At 40.1% G+C, this 23,989-nt stretch overlaps 1 protein-coding gene across 14 annotated transcripts in view; it reads right to left on the reverse strand.

Annotated features, from left to right (window-relative positions):
• SPECC1L (sperm antigen with calponin homology and coiled-coil domains 1 like) overlaps positions 1-23,989 on the reverse strand; it is a 147,439-nt gene that overhangs the window by 26,926 nt on the left and 96,524 nt on the right. For all 14 annotated transcript variants that reach the window (XR_012418956.1, XR_012418958.1, XR_012418955.1 and 11 more), the window contains 2 exons: positions 23,040-23,196; positions 19,021-19,123 (listed from right to left, as the gene is read on the reverse strand). Coding sequence is in view for 11 of the 14 variants with exons in the window: in XM_065522425.2 (XP_065378497.1) it covers positions 19,021-19,123; positions 23,040-23,196 (260 nt within the window). In the remaining 3 variants the exon portion in view is untranslated. The remainder of the gene's footprint in view (positions 1-19,020; positions 19,124-23,039; positions 23,197-23,989) is intronic.

The raw sequence follows: 23,989 nt of genomic DNA on the forward strand, positions 1-23,989 counted from the left end.
CCTTGACTGAGTAGTCCCATCTACCACACACAAAATACACTGATCAAACTCATTTATGGTAATGGCACTTAGCAACTGATTTTAAAAATTACAGCCCTGAAATTTCTGGAAATAGATATTAATAGTAACTATCAAGATCATGTTTAAACAGAATGCAGTAAGTACACTGTGATTCTGGGAAAACTTTGTTTCCCAGCTGCTATGTTTGACATTAAAAGGAATGCCCTGAAAACAGGAAAGAGTTCCTTTACTTCACTGGGACAGAAAAGCCTTCACTTAACTTCTGCTGTGTGCAGTAAAGAACACAGGCCTGGCTGGGCAGGGTGGCTCACACCTGTAATCCCAGCACTTTGGGAGGCCAAGGCAGGCGGATCACGAGGTCAGGAGATCGAGACCATCCTTGCTAACAGGGTGAAACCCTGTCTCTACTAAAAATACAAAAAATTAGCCAGGCGTGGTGGCATGCGCCTGTAGTCCCAGCTACTTGGGAGGCTGAGGCAGGAGAATCGCTTGAACCCAGGAGGCAGAGGTTGCAGTGAGCCGAGAAAGCTCCACTTCGGTCTGGGTGACAGAGCAAGACTCTGACTCAAAAAAAAAAAAAGCCAAACAAAAAAAACCCCAAAAAACACACGCCCAAGAAGAGCCCTGAGATACAAGCTGTTTCTATTCCCTGGTGGCTCCAAGAAATGTGAAGCTCTTGGTCAACGGTTGAGCCTTCTGGATGAAGATATCTTGTCATCAGGAAAGAAAATGATTAGACTCCAGGAGTTTTTATTGCTTCACTGTGGAGAACTTATGAATAGACACAGTCCACATAAAGAATGGGTGGGACGGCAAGGCTGGCCATTCTTGTTCCCCTTTGTTCAAGTATTTTTAACCCCTGGAACACAGTGATATTTACAAACAATAAGATCTTTCTGTATACTTAGTTTCCATGCAAGTGACAATGTAAAATGAAAAGATTTAGACTTTCAACTTAGATTTGATTCAGATCAAAAGTCTTATCTACTGCCAGCACCTTTTTTTATTTTTTAACTCTGGGAAGTCATTCCTATGACCTAAGATTCCAGTTACAGAAGAGGAAATTAAACTAAGCTCTACTTGGACTATGAGGAATTCCTAATGCATTATTTTAATGGCATTCTGTCTACTGGAAGAACTCCCAGCTTTCTCTAACCTTTCTCATCCCACCCACCCCTAGCCCAGTCCTAACTGATCATGAAGAGAGGATGCTAGGAAGGTGGAAGGGTGAGAAAAGGAAGAGTGGCATTCTGGAATGTTTTCCAGCGAGGAAACTAAAGCCCTCTTTTTTTTTTTTTTTTAAAGGGGGGGTAGGGGATGAGTAGAAATAACATTCCCCCTCAAGGCTGGACACATAAGGGAAAGAGGGATCACAAGTGAAAAGGAAGCATCTCTATTCCCTTGTCTTTTCCAGTATGTAGTGTCTAGGAAGCATCAGAAGAAACTTGTGCTTTCAGGCCCAATCTCTTCAGGTCAGGAAAGTCACCTTTCTCTAAGAATCTACTCAACCCATAGGCTTTGAAATGGTGGGAATGAGTAGTGGCCTAAGGGAGTGTGAGTAACACCAAGTACCAATCTCATGCCTGCTCTCTGTGCAGGTAGCAAGCACCATACTTAATACTTCATACCATTTATAAAGAGCATTTCCTTTTTCTCCTATTTGTCTCCTATTTGTATTATTACAAAGGAAGCTGTGAAGGACTGAGCTATTTTTATCTGTTCACTAGTTCTTACTCTATTGATTCTTCAATCTAGGGGGACACACAATTCTGGGAGAATAAAGGTAAGTACTTCTTTTCCTTGCTTAGGAAAGAGGGTGGGGAAAATAAGAAAGAATCCCAAAATGACACATGCTAGGAAATGTCTGGCTGTGGTAGAGCGAAGAGGCAGATAGATCCTTTCCCTAAAAAAAAAAAAAAACCCAACCCCCCTCCCAAAACACAAATATAAACCTGGACAAAAGTGTCACAAATTACCATTTTAGGGCAAATCAATCAAAGGTAAACAACAAACTAAGAAGTATTATTGGTCAGACACAGTGGCTCACATCTGTAATCAGCACTTTGGAGGGCCGAGGTGGGTGGATCACCTGAGGTCGAGTTTGAGACCACCCTGGCCAACATGGTGAAACCCTGTCTCTACTAAAAATACAAACATTAGCTGGGCATGGTGGCGTGCACCTGTAATCCCAGCTACTTGGGAGGCTGAGGCAGGAGAACTGCTTGAACCCAGGAAGTGGAGGTTGCAGTGAGCCGAGATGGTGATCACGCCACTGCACTCCAGCCTGGGCGACACAGCAAGACTCTTGTCTCCCAAAAAAAAAAAAAAAAAAAGTATTATTCATGAACTGGGCTCAGTGGCTCATGCCTATAATTCCAGCATTTTGGGAGGCTGAGGTGGGAGGACCAAATGAAGCCAGGAGTTTAAACCCAACCTGGGTAACACATCAAGACTCTACAATTAAAAAACTAAAAAAATTAGCTGGGTGTGATGGCATATGCCTGCAGTCATAGTTATTTGGGGAGGCAGAGGTGGGAGGATGACTTGCACCCAGGAATTGGAGGCTACAGTGAGCTATGACTATGCCACTGCACTACAGCCTGAGCAGCAGAGCAGTGAGACCTTGTCTCTTGAGAAACAAAAAGGCCAAGCATGGTGCTCACGTCTGTAATCTCAGCACTTTCGGAGGCTAAGACAGGAGGACTGCTTAAGCCCAGGAGATTGAGACCAGCCTGGGAAATACAGTAAGGCCCCACCTCTACAAAAAATTCAAAAATTAACCAGGCGTACTGACACGCACCTGTGGTCCCAGCTACTTGGGTGGCTGAGGTGAGGACTGCTCAAGCCTGGCAGGTTAAGGCTGCAGTGAGCTGTGACTGTACTACTGCATTCTAGCCTGGTGACATGGTGAGACTCTGTCTCAAAAAAACAAAACAAACAAAACTTCTACACAAGTGTTCACAGTAGCATTATTTTTAACAGGTCAAAGCCCAAAGTGGAAATGTCCATCAGCTGATCAACAAAACGTGGTATATATCCACACAATAAAATATCATTCAGCTGGCCGGGCGCAGTGGCTCATGCCTGTAATCCCAGCACTTTGGGAGGCTGAGGTGGGTGGATTACCCAAGGTCAGGAGTTCGAGACCAGCCTGGCCAACATGGTGAAACCCTGTCTCTACTGAAAATACAAAAAAATTAGCCGGGTGTGGTGGCAGGCGCCTGTAATCCCAGCTACTCGGGAGGCTGAAGCAGGAGAATCGCTTGAACCCAGGAGGCGAAGGTTGCAGTGAGCCAAGATCGTGCCATTGGCTCTCCAGCCTGGGTGATAAGAGTGAAACTCTGTCCCCCCTGCCGCCAAAAAAAAAATCAGTTATAGAAAAGAGTGAAGTACTAACACATGCCACGTGGAAGAACCTCAAAAATATGGTACATGAAATACTCCAATGACAAAAGACCACAAATGATTCCAGTTATGTGAAATGTCTGGGACAGGCAAACCCATGGTGGCTGCCTAGGGCTGTGAGGTGGTGAGAATATTCTAAAATTTATTGTGATGATGGTTATACAACTAATTATGTGCATATACTAAAAATCACTGAACTGTCCAACTTGGTGAGTTGTATGGTATGGGAGTTATAAAAAAAATAACACAACTAAATCCGAGAAACTCAACTCTCAGAAAATAACTTTATAAGACATCTGTGGTAGGCCCATAAGCTGTTGATGTCTTAATCTCTGGAACCTATGAACATGTTTATTTACATGGCAAGAGAGTTTGCAGATGTGATTAAGAATTTTCAGGAGAGGAAGATGAGGCTGAATTGTCCAGGTGGACCCAATCAAATCACACAAGGCCTTAAAAGCAGATAACCTATGGTCAGAGTGATGCAATGTGATGACTTGACCAGTTGTTGTTGGCTTTGAAGATGGAGGAAGGGGTCACAAGCCAAGAAACATGGTTGCCTCTATAAGCTGGAAAAGGCAAGGAAATAGATTCTCCCCTAAAGCCTTGAGAAAAGAATCTGCTGACACCTTGATTTTAGTCCAGTAAGAGCCATGTTGGACTTCTAACCAACACAACTCTAAGATGAAAAATATGTGTTGTTTTAGCTACTACATTTGTAGTAATTTCAATAGTAATAGAAAACGAATACAGTATTAGAAATTATTTGTTTTATATAGAAAAGAAAATGAAATCTAATGAATCTTAATAAATCATCTGGAATAAATGAAGAAGTATAAAATACCAGAAACATGTGACATAAAAACCTCAAAACCACAGATAACTGGGGAGACAACATTCCTGACAATACCCAAAAAATTTTTTCCCTTAATTTTTGCTCAGTATACACGAAGTACCCAAATGATAAGCAAAGCTAAAAGAATTTTCACAAAGTGAATATACCATGTAGCCGCCTCCCCCAAATCAAGATACAGAATGTAATCAGAATCCCAGAAAGGATCCCTCGATTTCCCTAAAGATAACCACTATTCTGACATCATAATAGATTAATCTCACCATTGTTTTGGTTTCATTTAAATGGAATCATAGTTTAGACTCCTGTGCATCTGGCTGCTTCTGCTCAATATTACATGTGTGAGATTCATCCATGCTGCTGTATGTTGCAACAGTTTGTTCTTTTTTTTTTGGCTTGTTTTGTAGTACCTTATATATCACAATTCATTTATCCATTCATGTCTTGATGATTATTTGGGTTGTTTCCAGCTTTTGATTCTTATGGAGACTATTCAACTTCAGCAGATACTGCCAAAGTTTTCCAAACTGGCTAGAATAGTTTAGAGCCCTATCAGCAGGGTGCAAGTGCTCTTGTTTCTCTGCTTCCTTGTCAACACTTGGTATTATCAGCTTTTTAAATCAGGCATTCTATGTCTAATCTACTGCAGGCATAGCAAAGCCTAGCTATAATTTATTTTTTAAATGCTAACAAAAATTTGATCCTGAGGGCCAGGTGCAGTGGCTCACGCCTGTAATCCCAGCACTTTCGGAGGCCGAGGCGGGCATATCATGAGGTCAGGAGATAAAGACCATCCTGGCTAACATGGTAAACCCAGTCTCTACTAAAAATACAAAAAAAAAAATTAGCTGGGAATGGTGGTGGGTGCCTGTAGTCCCAGCTACTTGGAAGGCTGAAGCAGGAGAATGGCATGAATCCAGAAGGTGGAGCTTGTAGTAAGCCAAGATAGCGCCACTGCATTCCAGCCTGGGCAACAGAGTGAGACTCCATCTCAAAAAAAAAAAAACACAAACAAAAAAAAAAACTACATCCTGAAATTTTTTTGCTTCCTATTCTCATATTTTACATGCATCTTTGTTAGTATTTCTTATATCATACTCATGTCTGGAAATAGAATTTTATTTCTTTCCAATTGTTATTCCTCTGACCTCTCTTTCTGCCTTACTGCCCTGATTAGAACTTTATTTTTCAATTTTTTGTAGAGACGGGGGTCTCACTATGTTGCCCAGGCAAGTCTCAAACTCTTGGCATCAAGGGATCCTCCTGCCTCAGGCTCCCAATAGAGCTTTACATATAACACTGAATAGAAGCGATGAGAGCAGGGTCTTGTCTCTTTCCTCATCTCTGGAAGAAAGCTTTCAATAAGTCACCATTAAGCTTAATGTTCACTATAAATATTATTTTTTGTAGATGCCCTTTATCATCTTTTAAAAAGTCCCTTTATTCCCAGTTTGTTAGAAATTTTTCTGTGGGGCCTTTTTTTTTTTTTTGGAAACGAATAAACAGGACTTAAATTTTATCAAATGCTTTTGTTCATTTGATTAGATCACATTTTCCCCTCCATTTTGATAACTTACTCTGAAGGACTTTAATTCACTGAAATCTTTTGAGAGTGCATGTGGCCAATTTTGTTTGTTTGTTTGTTTTTTGAGACGGAGTCTCGCTCTGTCGCCCAGGCTGGAGTGCAGTGGCGCGATCTCGGCTCACTGCAAGCTCCGCCTCCTGGGTTTACGCCATTCTCCTGCCTCAGCCTCCTGAGTAGCTGGGACTACAGGCGCCCGCCACCGCGCCCGGCTAATTTTTTGTATTTTTAGTAGAGACGGGGTTTCACCGTGGTCTCGATCTCCTGACCTTGTGATCCGCCCGTCTCGGTCTCCCAAAGTGCTGGGATTACAGGCGTGAGCCACCGCGCCCGGCCGCATGTGGCCAATTTTGATGAATATACTGTGGCCAGTTAGAAGGAATGTGCAATCCATTGTTGTCTGGTGCAGTGTTTTATAGATCAGTCAGGACAAAGTAGTTAATAGCATTACTTACATCTTCTATAGCTCTACTAAATTTCATTTGCTTTTTCTATTAGTTAATGAGAGAAGTGTGTTAAAATCTCCAAATATGCCTATTGCGCCTTTTAGTTCTATCAGTTTTCCTTTATATTCTCTGGGGCTATGTTACCTGATACATAGGAATTTATGATGTGCTCTAAGTGCCTATAAAGTCTTACTGGGCAGCATGAAGTCTTCCAATGTTGTTTTCTAAGAGTGCCTTGGCTATTGTTGTTGTTTTAATCCTTTGTCATTACCGACAATCTCTATCTCTAGTAATATTTCTTTCTGAGAAATGATGCTTTGAAATTAGTATAGCTCTTCCAGCAGTCCTTTGGTTAGTGCTTGCATAGTACATCTTTTCCAACTCTTTTACTTTCAGTCTTTCCATTTAAAGTGAGTCTCTTGTACACAAATCATGGTTGGGTCTATTGTTTTTAATCTGAAAATCTTTGTCTTTTAACTGGAATATTCAGCCTATTTACCTATAATGTGATTTTTACATATTTGGGTTTACATCTATTACTGTAGCCTTAGTTCTTTGTTCCTTTTCTCTCCTTTCCTGCCTTATTTTGGATGAATCAAGTATTAATATTCCATTTATCTTCTATTAGCCTCTTATTTTCCATTCTTTTATTACTTTAATTGTTAATATGTGATGTTAAATATTACAGTAGCCACAATGAAAAAGTCAAAACTATATATAAATATATTTTATCAAATATATTAAAATATGATCATTTTGACATGTAATCAGTATTTTTTAAATGAGGTATTTTACATTCTTTTTTTCTATATTGTCTTCTAAGTCTTCAAAATCTAGTGTTTTATAATCACAGCACATCTCAATTCAGAATAGCCACATTTTAAGTTCTCAAAAACTCCATGCAGCCAATGTCAACTGTAGTAGAGTGTAGCCCTAGAGATTTACAGTGTGCAGCCCTTCACTTATGCAGTCTATGACAAATTAATTTCCTAACCTTCTGAACAATTCAAAGACCTTGCAACACCTTAATTACATTTACTGTCCCCCTCCTAACTTTTGAACCATTTTATCTTAAATTTTCAACCTACATATATCTTTAAACAAGATATTTTTATTACGCTGCAGTCAATATTCATATATATTTACCTTCACATTTACCCTTCCACTGTTCTTTATTCCTTCCTGAAATTTTGTTTCCCTATGGGATTTTCTTTCTGCTACAAGAACTTCCTTTTTCTTTCAGAATGGGCCTGACAAATCCTCTTTTTATTATCTATTGAGAAATCGGCTGTCAATCTTATTATTCCTCTTAACCTAGTATCTTTTTTCTCTAGCAATTAAAGATTTTTTTCACTGTCCTTGACTTTTAGCACTTTATTATGACACTCCTAGCCCTCTCTTTTCTCTTAGTATAATCCAACTGTATGTGTCTTAACCCTTCTATTATGTCCCTTGTCTCCATTACACTATGTTTTTTTCATCCTTTCATTTCTCGGTGCTTCACTGTGGATATTTCTTACTGATCAATCCTCTAATTCACAAATCTTCTCTGTGTTGAGTAGTTGTGAAACACATGTATGGGAGTTCCTAACTCAAGCTAATGTATTTTTTGGTCCTAAAATTTTCACTTGGCCAGGCGCGGTGGCTCACGCCTGTAATCCCAGCACTTTGGGAGGCCCAGGTGGGCAGATCACCTGAGGTCAGGAGTTAAGAGACCAGCCTGACCAACATGGCAAAACCTCATCTCAACTAAAAATACAAAAAAAAAAAAATTAGCCAGGCATAGTGGTGGGTGCCTGTAATCCCAGCTACTCAGGAGGCTAAGGCAGGAGAATCACTTGAACCTGGGCGGCGGAGGTTGCAATGAGCCGAGATCGCACCATTGTACTCAGGCAACAAGAACAAAACTCTGTCTCAAAAAATAAAATCAAAAAATAAAATAAAATTTTCATTTGATTCTATTTTACAGATTCCAGTTCTCCGGTAAAACTCTCTCTCTTCATCTGTTTCCTTAAACTCATAAATTGGTTATTTAAAAAACCTATCTAAGAGTTTCAATATCTGGATCACCTCTTCTTTTCCTGTTACTCATTCTTTCTCTTGATTTTCATTCATTTGATCCTGCTTATTGGCATGCCTGGTATTTTTATTAATTAATTAATTATAGAGACAGGGTCTCACTATGTTGGCCAGGTTGGTCTTGAACTCTTGGCCTCTAGTAATCCTCCCACCTTGGCTTCCCAAAGTGCTAGGATTACAGGCATGAGCCACTGTGCCTGGTCATGCCTGGTATTTTGATGGAATGCAGGATACCATGTTTCAAAGAGTATAGAGGCTAAGTTTCTCCTGGCAGGTAACTAGAATAAGGGCTGATCACCTCATCCAATCAAAATTTTGAAGTTGGATTTCAAGCTGATACCTTCTGGTCAACCTTTATTTGTAGGACATAATTCTTTTGAGGTCTCAACCGAAGGCCTGGAATATTTCCCACTGCCATTCCTCTTTGGCTGGCCTTGAAATCTAATTTTTTTTGTCTACCTACTCCTATAAGAAGAAAAACTGTGCTTAAGTATTTTAGGCTTTGGTAATAGCTCTCTACTGAATTTCTCCTTCTGAATTTGAAAAATACCTTAACAGCAAAAGCTAAGTCAAATGTTGAGTTAACTATCCTCTTTCTCTCTCTTTCTCTTTATTTTCCCAAAGAGATGGGGTCTCACTCTGTTGGTCCAGGCTGGAGTGCAGTGGTGTGATCAATGCTCACTGTAACCTTGAACTGCTGGGCTCAAGCAATCCTCCTGCCTCAGCCTCCTGAGTAGCTGGGACTATAGGCATGTGCCACCATGTTGGCTGAGTTCATTACTCTTTTTTTTTTTTTTGAGACGGAGTCTCGCTCTGTCGCCCAGGCTAGAGTGCAGTGGCGTGATCTCGGCTCACTGCAACCTCTGCCTCCAGGCTCACGCCATTCTCCTGCCTCAGCCTCCCAAATAGCTGGGACTACAGGCGCCCGCCACTATGCCCAGCTAATTTTTTGTATTTTTAGTAGAGATGGGGTTTCACTGTGTTAGCCAGGATGGTCTCGATCTCCTGACCTCGTGATCCGCCCACCTCGGCTTCTCAAAGTGCTGGGATTACAGGTGTGGGCCACCACACCCGGCCTCATTACTCTTGAGGTTGTCTTTTTCCTGGGATCTCGGACCCTCAACATCTTGGGTGCCTTAGAATCCCTCAATTCAAATTTTAGTCTGCTACTCAGTGATTCTGAAAAAAACCCTGGACCACTGCTTTGTCTGGCCTCTATCCCATGTGAAGAGTTAGCCACTGCCCTAAGGGAAAAAAGCGGGGGTAAATATGGGCTCTGACTCAATAGAATTTTTCTCTACAATTTTGGCTCCTGCCAAATTTGACCTGGCTGCCTTGGTTACTCCCCAATGCCTTCAAAGATATTTATTTTTGTATTTTAAACAGTTTTTACAGTAGCCTCATCAGAGATTTGGTCTGATATTCTTTTATAACCATAAACAAAAGTTTTACTTTACTACATTTTAATTACTCATATTTTTTTTACTGACTAGTCTATAAACTTCCTGAGAATAGAAACTACTTGTTTTCCATTAACTTCTGTTTAAACACTCAGCACACTACCTGACACAGAACTTACTATTTGATAAATTATTAGCTTTTTTTTTTTTTTGAGACAGAGTCTCACTCTGTTGCTCAGAGTGGAGTGCGGTGGCGTGATCTTGGCTCACTGCAAGCTCCGCCTCCTGGTTTTATGCCATTCTCCTGCCTCAGCCTCCTGAGTAGCTGGGACTACAGGTGCCCGCCACCATGCCCGGCTAATTTTTTGTATTTTTAGTAGAGATGGGGTTTCATTATCTTAGCCATGATGGTCTTGATCTCCTGAACTCGTGATACGCCTGCCTTGGCCTCCCAAAGTGCTGGGATTACAGGCATGAGCCACCGTGCCCGGCCAATTATTAGCTTTTATATTAGGAAAAAGAGCTTAGAATGCAAGTAAAGCATAACACATAAATATATGCCTGCTAAACCCATTCCAGCCCATTAATTCTTTTAATTCTACTTATCTCCAGTAAGAAATATCTAATCTTCAGGAGATCGAGACCACGGTGAAACCCCGTCTCTACTAAAAATACAAAAAAAAAATTAGCCGGGCGCGGTGGCGGGCGCCTGTAGTCCCAGCTACTCAGGAGGCTGAGGCAGGAGAATGGCGTAAACCCAGGAGGCGGAGCTTGCAGTGAGCCGAGATTGCGCCACTGCACTCCAGCCTGGGCGACAGAGCGAGACTCCGTCTCAAAAAAAAAAAAAAAAAAAAAAAGAAATATCTAATCTTTTCTTCAGTGGCCCACATATTAATGAAGTACATCCCCCAATAAAACTGTATTCTCAATGTTAATCTGAGATTAAATTACTTCAGGCAGTACTAAAATATTTTGTTCATTTATTACAACTATTTTGTACTAGATTAAGTGATTTCATTATTCTTTAGATTTAACCAATCCATTTCTAGGTCTAGCATTTAATCAGAAAACAATGAGATTTTTCATTCAAAATAAAGGTCTCAAATCAACCTTTAGGGGCAGCTTGATTACATTCAGTTAGGGTTTTCCAGAGCAAGAAAACAGTGATGCAACACAAGCTCTTAGATATAAAATCTAAAACCAAAGAAAAGTTTACTGAAAGTATAAATAGTTTCCCTATTCCAGTTGGTTATTCTTGTATTATCAACCTTGTACCATCAACCCCTAAAGACAACAGCTAAAAAAATTAAAAGTGGTTGTCTCTGAACAGCAGAAATTTTAGAGATAAGGAAATAGGGAATTGGATTACCACTTCTCATGATAAGCTCTTAAAAATTATTAGAGTTAGTCCCATATTTAAATTAAAAACATAATTGTGTATAAACACAGGCACTGATTTTTAAAAAAGAGAAAAAAAAGAAAGAGGCAACCCTTAAAGCAATCATACTGAAAGCTGGTTACATAATGCCCTGGACTCACAAGATACCCTTGAGGCAGCCATTTATCCTTGTGGGGGTTTCAGTCCCAGATCTGTAAACCTGATAATAAACCAGAACGCCAAGACATTTTCAACATGAATATTCTACTATTCTAAAGCTTCAATGTATGATAAATGGCAGGGCACAAGTTAAAAGAGAAAAATGTATTTGTTAAATAAAAGCTAAACTCATCAGGGCTTGTTTTGTAATGGATGCTTAATGAAATTACAGTGATCAGCACAGTAATTTTAGGGTGACTCTTAAGAGAGTTAATGAAAGATGATATGGGTATTAGGGAATCTATCTCCGTTGATTAGACGGCTTCTTCATAAAGCACGCACGTTCCAAGCATTAATGATCCATCTGGGGCCTCTGGGAGCAGTATGTGCTAAGTGTCACGTAACAGCTTCTGCTCTCATAAACCAGTCAAGTGTCACAACCTGCTCTTTTCTGCAGACTGTGAGTAGTGAGAGACCAAAGTACTAAACCAAAACTGCTGGCTCCAAAGGATGGGCATGATCGTCCATTTATAGCTAGACAGGGAAAGGGCACTGGCACTTCTTACACGATTCTTGACAAATTAAGAGCACTATTAGATATGGCTTTCAGTTTTAAAAGATTATGCATTTCAAACCAGGTACAGTGGCTCATGCCTTTAATCCCAGCACTTTGGGAGACTGAGGAGGGCGGATCACTTGAGGTCAGGAGTTCGAGACCAGCCTGGCAAACATGGTGAAACCCCATCTATACTAAGAATACAAAAATTAACTGGGCATGGTGGCAGGCGCCTGTAATCCCAGTTACTGTGGAGACTGAGGCAGGAGAATTGCTTGAACCCAGGAGATGGAGGCTGCAGTGAGCCGAGATTGTGCCATTGCACTTCAGCCTGGGTGACAGAGTAAGACTCCATATCAAGAACAAACGAACAAACAAACAAAAAGATTATGCATTTCAGGCTGTCCAATTTTAATTTACAGATCTTGAAATGAAAGAACCAGTATCCTCTTTGCTTCTAAAGGGAAGGAACAGATAGATATCTGTCTCACAGGAAACAAAAGCCAACTGCCTCCCACAAGCCATACATATGTGTCATCAAAGTGTCCATAGGAAGTAAGAAAGCAGAGAATTGGGTTTGTAGCAAAGACTGTCAAGTGTACAAAAAGAATTTTCCTTATGTATGAGGATATCCTATATCATATTTCCCCCTGCATTTTAAGTACCAAATGGAAAAAACTTCAAATTATTAATTGATTTGTGTATATATATATATTTCTCTCTATATATTAAGGTAAATATAGAAGAACCCAAGAGGCATGGAATAATTGACTTAATGTTTGAATTATCTCCATTTAATCAACTTGATCCATGGGAAAGTTCTATAATCAAAGAGGGAGTAAAATTTTTTTTTTTCAGAGACAGGGTCTTGCTCTGTCATCCAGGCAGAAGTGCAGTGGCGCGATAATCGCTCACAGTAGCCTCAACTTCCTGGCTCAAGTAATCCCCCTGCCTCAGCCCTCCAAGTAGCTGGGATGAGGTGGGAGGATTGCTACCATGCCTGGTGATTTTTTTTAAAATTTTAGTAGAGAGAAGATCTCACTATGTTGCCCAGGCTGGTCTCAAAGCACAAGTGATCCTTCAAGGGGAAGTAATTTACAATGTTCTAAAATTACTTAAGTTATTGTCTGTCTAGCAAAATGTAAAACTTAGGTTATATGAAGACACCTAACAGCATGGAAGAAAATACAGACACACCTTAGATGGTTACTTCATCTTCTTGTGCTTCATGGATACTGTGTTTTTTACAAATTGAAGGTTTGTGGCAACCCTGTATCAATAAGTCTGTTGGTACCATTTTGCCAACAGTATGTGCTCACTTCAATGTCTCTGGGTCAAATTTGGTAATTCTTGCAATATTTTAAACTTTCTCATTATTATTATAACTGTTACCAGTGGTCTTTGATGTTACTATAGTAATTGTTTTCGGGTGCCATGAACTGTGCCCATATAAGACAGTGAACTTAATCTATAAAGTTCTGTGTGTTCTGAATGATCCACTGACTAGTTATTCTGTCTCTCTCCCTCTCTTTGGGCTTCCCTATTCCTTGAGACATAAAAATATTAAAATTAGGCCAATTAATAACCCTACAATGGCCTCTAAGTGTTCAAGTAAAAGGAAGACTTGCACATCTTTCACTTTAAATCAAAATCTAGAAATGCTTAAGCTAATTGAGAAAGGCATGGCAAAAGCCACATGGCTGAAAAGCTAGGCCTCTTGTGCCAGTTAGCCACATTGTGAATGCAGAGGAAAAGTTCTTGAAGGAAATTAAAAGTGCTACACCAGTGAATATACAAATGATAAGACAGCAAAACAGCCTTATTGATGATATGAAGAAAGTTTTCATGCTTTGAATGAAAGATCAAACGAGCTACAACATTCCCTTAAGCCAAATCTGAATCCACAGCAAGGCCCTAATTCTTCAATTCTATGAATGCTGAGATTAGTGACGAAGCTGCAGAAGAAGTTTGAAGCTAGCAGCGGTTGGCTCATGATATTGAAGGAAAGAAGCCATCTCCATAACATACAAGTGCAAGGTGAAGCAGCAAGTGCTGATACAGAAGCTGCAGAAAGCTACCCAGAAGATCTAGCTAAGATCACTGATGAAGGTGGCCACACTAAACGACAATTTTCAATGTGGATAAAACAACCTTCTATTAAAAGAAGATGACATCTGAAACTCTCATAGCTACAGAGGAGAAGTCAATGCTTGGCTTCGAAGCTTCAAAGGACAGGCTGTCTCTGTCATTAGGGGCTAAGCAGCTGGTGACTTTAAGTGGAAGCCAATGCTCATTTACCAGTTCCACAATCCTAGGGCCCTTAAGAGTTACGCTACATCTACTCTGCCTGTGCTCTGTAAATGGAACAACAAAGCCTGGATGACAGCACATCTGCTGACAGCATAGTTTACTGAACATTTTAAGCCCACTGTTCCTTTCAAAATATTACTGCTCATTGACAATGTAACCAGTTAATCAGGAGCTCTAGCAATGATACAAGGAGATTCATGTTGTTTTCCTGTCTGCTAATACAACATCCATTCTGCCGCTCACAGATCAAGGAGTGGGTTTAAAATTAAAATGTTCAATAAACTATGGGGTCTTGCCTCTTCAAGCCAAGATCATGGACTTTAACCAAATGACAAAGGGGAAACAAATGAAGCAGCTTAAAGAGAAGTAACAAGATCAATTTCAAAAACACTTTGGTAGTAGGCTAGAAGATGGACAAGAAGATGAGAAAACTACTTATGTCCACGTAAAAATTTGTTGTACACAAATGTCTACAACAAACCAGGCAGGGTGGGATGTGCCTGTAGATCCAGTTACTTGGGAGGCTAAGGTGGGAAGATCACTTGAGACCAGCCTGGGAAACATAGTGAGACCTCATGTCAAAAAAAAAAAAAAAAAAAAGGTTCATAACAGTGGCATATATAATAACTCCCCCAAAAGTATAAGCAACACAAACACCATCTTGAACAGAAGAATGGATAAATATGTGGCATATCCATACAATGGAATATTGTTTGGCCACAAAAAGGAATGAAGTACTAGTATATGCTACAGCATGGATGAACCTTAAAAACATGATGCTAAGTGAAAGAAGTCAGTCACAGAGGACCACATATTGTGTGATTCCATTTATAAGAAATGTCCATAATAAAGAAATCTACAGGACAGAAAGTAAATTAGTGGTTGCCTGTAGTAAATAGAGAATGACTGTTAATGGGTACAGGATTTCTTGATGGAGTGGTAAAAATATCCTAAAACTGGTTGTGGTAATGGTTATACAACTCTGAATACACTTAAAAAAAACCCCACTGAAATGTACATTTTAAGTGGATGAATTGTATCTTGTGTGGCATATCTCAATAAAAAATGTTCTTTCTTAAAAAAAAAGAAACTAAGTGTGTAATTTTCATTTATGCTTCAGGTTTCAATTCTATAACCAACTTGAAACTGCCAGCATTCACGTTCCTGCCATTCAAAAAGCATGAGATTTTTCAGGCCTGAGTGCGGAAGTCTTTTTAGATTGAAGTTTTATGTTTGGCTTCTTTCATTTAGCATAAATTATTCAAAGTTCATCCAAGTTGCAGCACGTATCAAAACTTCAAATCCATGAACAAGGGATGTCTTTCCATTTATTTAGATTTTCTTTAATTTCTTTCAGCAATGTTTTGTATTTTTCAGTGTATTAGACTTGTGCCTCCTAATACCATAAATAAAGGGAAAAAAACACATGATCATCTCACTAGACACTGTAAAAGCATTTGGTAAAATCCAGCAACCATTTATGACTTTAAAAAATTCAACAAACTAGGAATAAAAGGTAATTTTTTCAGTCTAAGAAAGGGTACCTATGAAAACCCACAGTTAGCTGGGCACAGTGGCTTATGCCTGTAATCCCAGCACTTTGGGAGGCTAAGGTGGGCAGATCACTTGAGGCCAGGAGTTCAAGACCAGCCTAGGCAATATGCAAAACTCCATCTTTAACTAATACAAAAACTAGCCAGGTGTAGTGGCACACACCTGTAATCCCAGCTACTTGGGAGGCTGAGACATGAGAATCACTTGAACCTGGGAGCAGAGGTTGCAGTAAGCCAGTAACACACCACTGCACTCCAGCCTGGGTGACAGAGTGAGACTCTGTCTCAAAAAGAAGAAAAACCCACAGCTTTAACACTATACTTAACAGTGAAGACTGAAAGCTTTCCCCTTAAGATCTGGAACAAGAAAGAATATTCTTTATCACCATTTCTATTCAACATTTTTCTGCAAGTTCTAGCTAAGACAGACAAGAAAAAAGAAAGAAAAGGCATCCAGATAGGAGAAGTAGTAAAATGATCTCTATTTGCAGATGATGTGATTTATATCTAGATTTTTTTTAAGAGATGGGGTCTCACTATGTTGCCCAGTCTGCGTTCAAACTTCTGGGCTCAAGTGGTCCTCCCACGTCGACATCTTGAGTAGCTGGGACTACAGGTGTAGGCCATCACATCCAGTTTATATCTAGAAAACCTTTAAGAATTCACATAAAAACTTGGAACTAGTAAATCCAGAAAAGTTGCAAGATGAAAGATCAATATACAAAATTCACTTGCATTTACAGTAACAGTAAATTAAAACATTTCCATTTATAGCAGCATCAGAAAGAAAAAACTATTTAGGAATAATAGTGAGCCGAGATCGCACCACTGCACTCCAGCCTGGAAAACAGAATGAGACTCTGTCTCTAAATCAATCAATCAATCAATCAGTCAATCCCTTTGAGAACTGCTTTCACTGCCTCCCATAAATTTTGGTATGCTGTGTTCATTTTTGTTCTCAGAGTATTTTCTAATTTCCCCTGTGATTAATTTTTTGACCCATTGGTTATTTAAAGTGTGTGCTTTAATTTTCACTTATTTTCCAATTTTCCTTCAGCTATTAATTTCTAATCTTTCATTGTGATCAGAAAAAAATGAAGAATATTTACATGCTTTCAATCTTTTTATTTATTTCATTTTGATCTTTGTAGAGATAGGGCCTCCCAAGGCTGCTCAGGCTGGTCTCAAACTACTGGGCTCAAGTGATCCTCTCACCTTGGTCTCCCAAAATACTGGGACTACAGGCACGAGCCACCGCATCTGGCTGATTTCAGTCTTTTTAAATTTAATGAGACTAGTTTTATAACCTAACACACGGCCTAACCTGCAATCTTCCATGTGCACCTGAGAGAAGAATGTGTATTCTACTATTATTGGGTGCAGTGTTGTATAATGTCTTTAGGTCTGCTTAGTACACAGTACTATTCAAGTCTTCTATTCCCTTGCTGGTTATCTATCTGGTCTTATCGCAATCATTTCTTTTTTTCCTTTTTGCAACAGAGTTTTATTATTGTGGTAAATAAACATAAATCATTTTAACCATCTTTAAGTATACGGTTCAGTGGCATTAAGTATATTCATATGATTGTGCTACCATCACCACCATCCATCTCCGGTACTTTTTTCATTTTGTAAAACTAAACTGTGTACCACCCCCTTTCTTTTTTCCCTCCCCCAGCCCCTGGCAACCATCATTCTACTTTTTGTCTCTATAAATATTACTAACTCTAGGTATTCCATATAATTGGAATAATGTAGTAGTAGTCCTTTTGTATATGGCTTGTTTCATTTAGCACAATGTCTTCAATGTGCATCTTGTTGTAGCATGTGTAAGAATGTCCTTCCTCTTTAAGGAAGAATGGTATTCCATTCTATCATATAACACAGGTTGTTGATCCATTCATCTATTGACGGACACTTGGGTTGCTTCCACTTTTTGGCTACTGTGAATAACACTGCCACAAAAATGGGTGTGCCTAAAATATTTCTCCAAATCTCTGCTTTCAATTCTTTTGGGTGTACACCCAGAAGTGGAATTGCCAGATCATAGGGTAATTGTTTACTTTTTTGAGGAATTGCCATACTATTTTCCACAGCAGTTACAACATTTTATAGGTCCCCTCCAACAAGGCATAAGCCTACCCATTTCTCCGCATCTTTGCCAACACCACTTATCTCCTTTGTTAGCCAGCGGAAACTGGCATGGAGATTCTTTTTTTAAAAATTATTTTCTCTTCTCTTTTTTACTTGCCACTGGCTTGAAGCTGAGACATGGAGAGTCTTAGTAAATCCTCAATGATTATCATGACTTTTCTGTACGTCCACTGCAATATGCTTGGCTCTTTAATCTTAAATGAGTTGAGGATCATCACTTAAAGTAATGTACAAATTCACCCAAAAGGGACCTGTTAATGGCAGATCTTCTTAATTAATCTGTTCCTCTACTATGTTATTACCTCTTTTGCATGAAATTTGTATACAAATGTTGTAGCTACACCGTTTATGCCATTTTGGTGAGATGAGGTCTGATGTGAAGAGATCAGGAACACAGAACTCCATTCCCTTTTTGTGTTGTACTTCTGTGCATTTGTGCCAAAGTATGAAATGCAATCAAGAGCATCAGCTGCAAGCTGGGGAGAATCTCTGTAACTAATATTGTATGTGAGGACACTAGAAATCAAAATTGTATTTTTTAGCAGAATGGATGAATTCTACAGGTTTCTCCTTTGTATGGAGAATTAGAGTTCACTCTCCAAAGTTATATTTAATGTAACTTAAAAAAAGTATTTAACCTAGACTTAAATAAGAAAGTGCTACAACAGATGCGTAATACTGGAAGTACTGGGTGCTGTGGAAAGGTAACAAACTTACTTCATCCAAGTGATAGTCAAGTTACGGCTGGACTTTGAGAATGTGTTCCTAACATTTTGTATAGGACTCATCATTTCTTCTTGATCGGCTCACAGCAGCCTCTGCCTCCCAGGCTCAAGTGATCCTCCCACCTCAGCCTCTCAAGTAGCTGGGACTCCAGGCATACAACACCATGCCAGCTAATTATTATTTTTATTTTTGTAGAGACAGCGTTATGCCATGTTGCCCAGGCTTGAACCCCTGGGCACAATGGATCCACCCGCCTCAGCCTCCTAATGTGTTAGGATTATAGGTGTGATCCACCATGCCTGGTCAGGACTTACCATTTCTAATGTGTGACAGGTAGTAAGCTACGACACTCCAGCAGTTGATTTGTCTCACATGGGACAAAAGAATCATATGATTACCTGATAGCCTTCTGTTTTCTTCTGACACCACTTCAGCAAGGCGTTCCTCTTTGATCCTCCATATTCTCTGGCCAATGCTGAGAGAGGGTCTTTCCTTTCTTCTCTGAAAACAAGTAACCCAAAGTTGAAATATTTTTTGTTTGGGCACCACAATAAGAGAAAGTCTTAGTTTGCATTTTTAAACAGGAGAAATGTACATGGTAAGGCAATACAAAGGCAAGATATGTTTTTTCATACATTTGATTTTTAGTTTATGGCCCCATAGATGCACTATTGTCAGAATTCTCTGCTAACTGAAGAAAGGGACTCTATAATCATCACCCACATAGAAAGTGGCAAAGACAGTACAAAGTGCATTTAAAATTAATAAAATGCGCCGGGCACTGTGGCTCACGCCTATAATCCCAGCACTTTGGGAGCCTGAGGCAGAGAGATCACCTGAGGTCAGGAGTTCGAGATCAGCCTAGCCAACATGGTGAAACCCCATCTCTTTTTTTTGTTTTGTTTTGTTTTTTTTTTTTGAGACGGAGTCTCGCTCTGTCACCCAGGCTGGAGTGCAGTGGCGCGATCTCGGCTCACTGCAAGCTCCGCCTCCTGGGTTTACGCCATTCTCCTGCCTCAGCCTCCTGAGTAGCTGGGACTACAGGCGCCCGCCACCGTGCCCGGCTAATTTTTTGTATTTTTAGTAGAGACGGGGTTTCACCGTGGTCTCGATCTCCTGACCTTGTGATCCGCCCGCCTCGGCCTCCCAAAGTGCTGGGATTACAGGCGTGAGCCACCGCTCCCGGCCGTGAAACCCCATCTCTAATAAAAATATAAAAATTGGCTGGGCATGGTGGCGGGTGTCTGCAATCCCAGCTACTTGGGAGGGTGAGGCAGGAGAATCACTTGAAACCTTGAGATGTAGGTTGCAGTGAGCTGAGATTATGCCATTGCACTCCAGCCTGGGCAACAAGAGTGACACTGTCTCAAAAAATAATAAAATAACCATTTATGTCCTTTATCATCTCATCATTTTAAAAATTACTTATTGTAAAATATACAGGGTAAGGTTATGCAACGTGCAGGATTCTAAGGCATAACAGTTCTTGCCTTCAAGGGGTCTACAATGGGTGAAGCAAACAGACAAAAAATGGCAATAAACATGGACAATATTTATAACTTCCATGAAATGTCTCAGATGTATTTAGTGCTATGTTGTACACTGTTTTTTGATTTTAGGCAGTTAAAATTTTGCCTTGCTCAAAAATTGAATTTCTCTGTAAACTCACTTATTCAACATCTCCTTATGGAGCACCATTGTGCCAGGCAATGTGCAAGCAGTAGGCAATTGAAGGTGAACAACACAGGGGCCCTATCCCCTCAAGGAACTTCAGAGTTTACTACATGATAGTAAGTAAAAACACTGTAGAAGTTTGGGGGGTTAAAATTCTGTGGCTATACATATGATTCATTAAAAAAAAAAAAATCTATGTAGGGTACTTTACGGCATTGTCAACTGCCTTGTAGTCAAAATAAATATCCTGCCTTAGGCCAGACCTTTAATCAAAAAAGGTTTTGCAGTCACCCCTGGTGAAGGGGCAGGGGAGACTTACAATTCTACTCATTCTGCATCGTATCTTCCCTTTTGGTCACAGTTTGGAAGTGGAACAGAACACCAAGGAATACCCAGAGAAAGAGAGTGCTGCGTAATATAACCTCAGCTTGACTAGCAGCCTGTGCTTAAAAGATTGGCCTATTTTTCAGTGATTATAGCAAAGTGGAGACTCTAGTCCCATGTTCTGTGAACTTAGCAGCCCAATAAATATCCTAAAGGTTCATATGTTATAAGCAGCTTAGTATTCCTCAGTATATTTATTCTGTTAGCATTCACCCTCCAAAGTATGCTAGGAAATCAAAGAGGACACATTTACAACAGAAGCTTTTCTAATTGAGAGGAGCCTTGAAATAGTAACAATTTTTATTTATCTAAGAACCAAAAGGAAAAATGCTACTTTTCTACGTGCAGTCAGACTGCCTCCTTGAAGGAAATACACATTTTTGTGTGCCAACCTGTAACATTCCTGCTTTGCTTTAAATAAAGCAGGGACGTCCAATCTTTTGGCTTCCCTGGGCCACAATGGAAGTAGAAGAATTGTCTTGGGCTACGCACAGTGACACGAACAATAGCTGATAAGCTAAAAAAAAAAAAAAAAAAAAAAAAAAAAAAGCAAAAAAGAAAAAATCTCATAATATTTTCAGAAAGTTTACAAATTTGTGTTGGGTCACATTCAAAGCTGTCCTGGGCTGCGGGTTGGAGAAGCCTGCTTTAAAGGATTCCAAGAGGTTTGTTATACTATCACTAAACACAGGGAAAGAGAATGACACAGTTATGTGAATGGATGCAAAAAAGGGACATCAAAAACAAAAAACAAAAACTTGTCATGGCTCTACATAAAACTCACTTTTTTTAAGACTTTAAAAAAATTTTTTTTTTGAGACGGAGTCTTACTCTGTCACCCAGGCTGGAGTGCAGTGGTGCAACCTCGGCTCACTGCAAGCTCTGCCTCCTGGTTTCATGTCATTCTCGTGCCTCAGCCTCCCGAATAGCTGGGACTACAGACGCCCGCCACCGCGCCCGGCTAATATTTTTTTGTATTTTTAGTAGAGACGGGGTTTCACCATGTTGGCTAGGATGGTCTCAATCTCTTGACCTCATGATCCGCCCGCCTCACCCTCCCAAAGTGCTGGGATTACAGGCATGAGCCTGGCCTGGCCAAGACTCTTTTTTTAAGACAGAGTCTCACTCTGAAGCTCAGGCTGGAGTGCAGTGGCGCGATCTCGCTCACTACAACCTCTGGCTCCCAGGTTCAAGCAATTCTAGTGCCTCAGCCTCCCAAATAGCTGGGACTACAGGTACACAAAACCAGATCAGGCTAATTTTTGTATTTTTAGTACAGATGAGCTTTCACCATGTTGGTCAGGCTGGTCTTGAACTGCTGACCTCAAGTGATCTGCTCACCTGGGCCTCCCAGAGTGCTGGGATTACAGGCATGGGCCACCACACCCGGCCGCTTCCTTTCATTCTTCTTAATGTTTGTCAACAGTTTTCTTCATCCCTATAAACAATGTGTGCTAAATTTCTGACATCTGTATTTCCCCCTAAGTTCTTAATACCTCTTAGTCCTAAGAGAACTATGAATAAAATATACTTAGATTTTCAGGTACTTTTTATCAATTATTAATGTAGCACCACGTTCCCAGACTCCCAGTGTAAACAAACACAGCCATCTTTGATATCATCCATTCTTGCATTCCTTTTATAAAGATCTGTTGCTGAAATCATTTTTCTTTATGAGAAATCTCCCGGGTCCAACCTCTCTTCACTTCTTTTCCACTGTTATCACACTGATCCAGACATGATAATTTATTTACATCACTTTACAGCTTCTATTACGTCAAAGTGACTCAATTTGACTTTAAAAAAGTTCCATCACTTTGCCATCCCCTGCCTAGTCAATCTTCTTCTACTGTTCCCTGATATGGTAGGTATACCTTCCTCTGGCCTTCTGTATCACTCTACTGAATTTATAGAACCACCTACCTACAGCATCCCCCTCCATACTCCTCACTTATTCATCCCTTTCGTACATTCCCTCAAGTTACTGTACTTTGCCAACAATGCCCCCCACCCTCCCTGTCTACAACCTTCAAGGCCCCACTCAAATTCTAACCTTCTGGGATGCCTTCCCTAACACTCCACCCATTCCTCAGTATTTAAATTTCATAATACTTCCTTTTGCAAGCAACCATTCTCTAATTAAAAAAAAAAAAAAAAAAAAAGATACAGCTATCACTTTTACTTTGTCAGTGTCTTCTATTCCATTTACCCAATTCTGGACAGAAGAAAGATTAGCAAACAACACACAGAAAAAGAAAAATCACAGTGCTCAAATGCCATCATTTTACAACTTGATCATTTACTGTCAAAAGGCCAGGAGAGGTACACATGAAATGCATGAATATTTACTGTTCTCTACCTTATTCGGCTTCGGGTGGTGGGAGTTACAGATGCCGTTGGAGAAGAGGATAAGGAAAGCTGTGGAGACGTGGTTCCCATAGCCATCAGAGAGGCTGGCGACGCTCCCTCCTGTGCAGAAATGTCCCGTTTCATTTCTTCACTACTTCGTCGGGACACTGTGAGAAACAGTCATAATGCACTTTATAGCAAAACCATTTTAGACTGAGTTCTTGAGATTTTTTTTTTTTCTGAAGATTCCAAAAACAACAGATATTACCATACGGGAGGAAAAACTAATACTGATAACGGGAAAGTATTTCTTATTTTTCCATTAAAAAATCTGTGAGGCCAGCCGCAGTGGCTCACGCCTATAATCCCAGAGCTTTGGGAGGTCGAGGTAGGCAGATCACTTGAGGTCAGGAGTTCCAGACCAGCCTGGCCTGTTAACATGGTGAAACTCTGTCTCTACTAAAAATACAAAAAACAGCCAGGCATGGTGGCGCATGCCTGTAATCCCAGCTACATGGGAGGATGGGGCAGGAGAATTGCTTAAACCGGGGTGGTGGAGGTTGCAGTAAGCCAAGACTGCGCCACTCTGCACTCCAGCCTGGGAGAAGGAGAGAGACTCCGTCTCAAAAACAAAAAACAAACAAAAAACAACTGTGAAAAGGCATAGTTGAAATATGCACTGAACTCCATATTCCTTATAGACAAGGAGTGTGCCTTTTCCATCTCTATACCCCTCACAGTACCTACCAAGTACATAGTGAGTACTACATAAACAGCTATTTAATTACAAATACAACTAAAAACCAAAGGTGAATTATAACCAGACTTGTAACTACTCAGCCCTGCCCAACACACACAACACAAACCTTCTAAATTCAGCCAAAAACACTGTTAAAGGGACAGAAAGGAAACGCATGCTTTATTATAGGGCTACATGTAATGCTAGTTCAGGGTACTTTT

The sequence above is a fragment of the Macaca fascicularis genome, chromosome 10 (genome assembly GCF_037993035.2).
Source record: "Macaca fascicularis isolate 582-1 chromosome 10, T2T-MFA8v1.1".
NCBI lineage: Eukaryota > Metazoa > Chordata > Mammalia > Primates > Cercopithecidae > Macaca > Macaca fascicularis.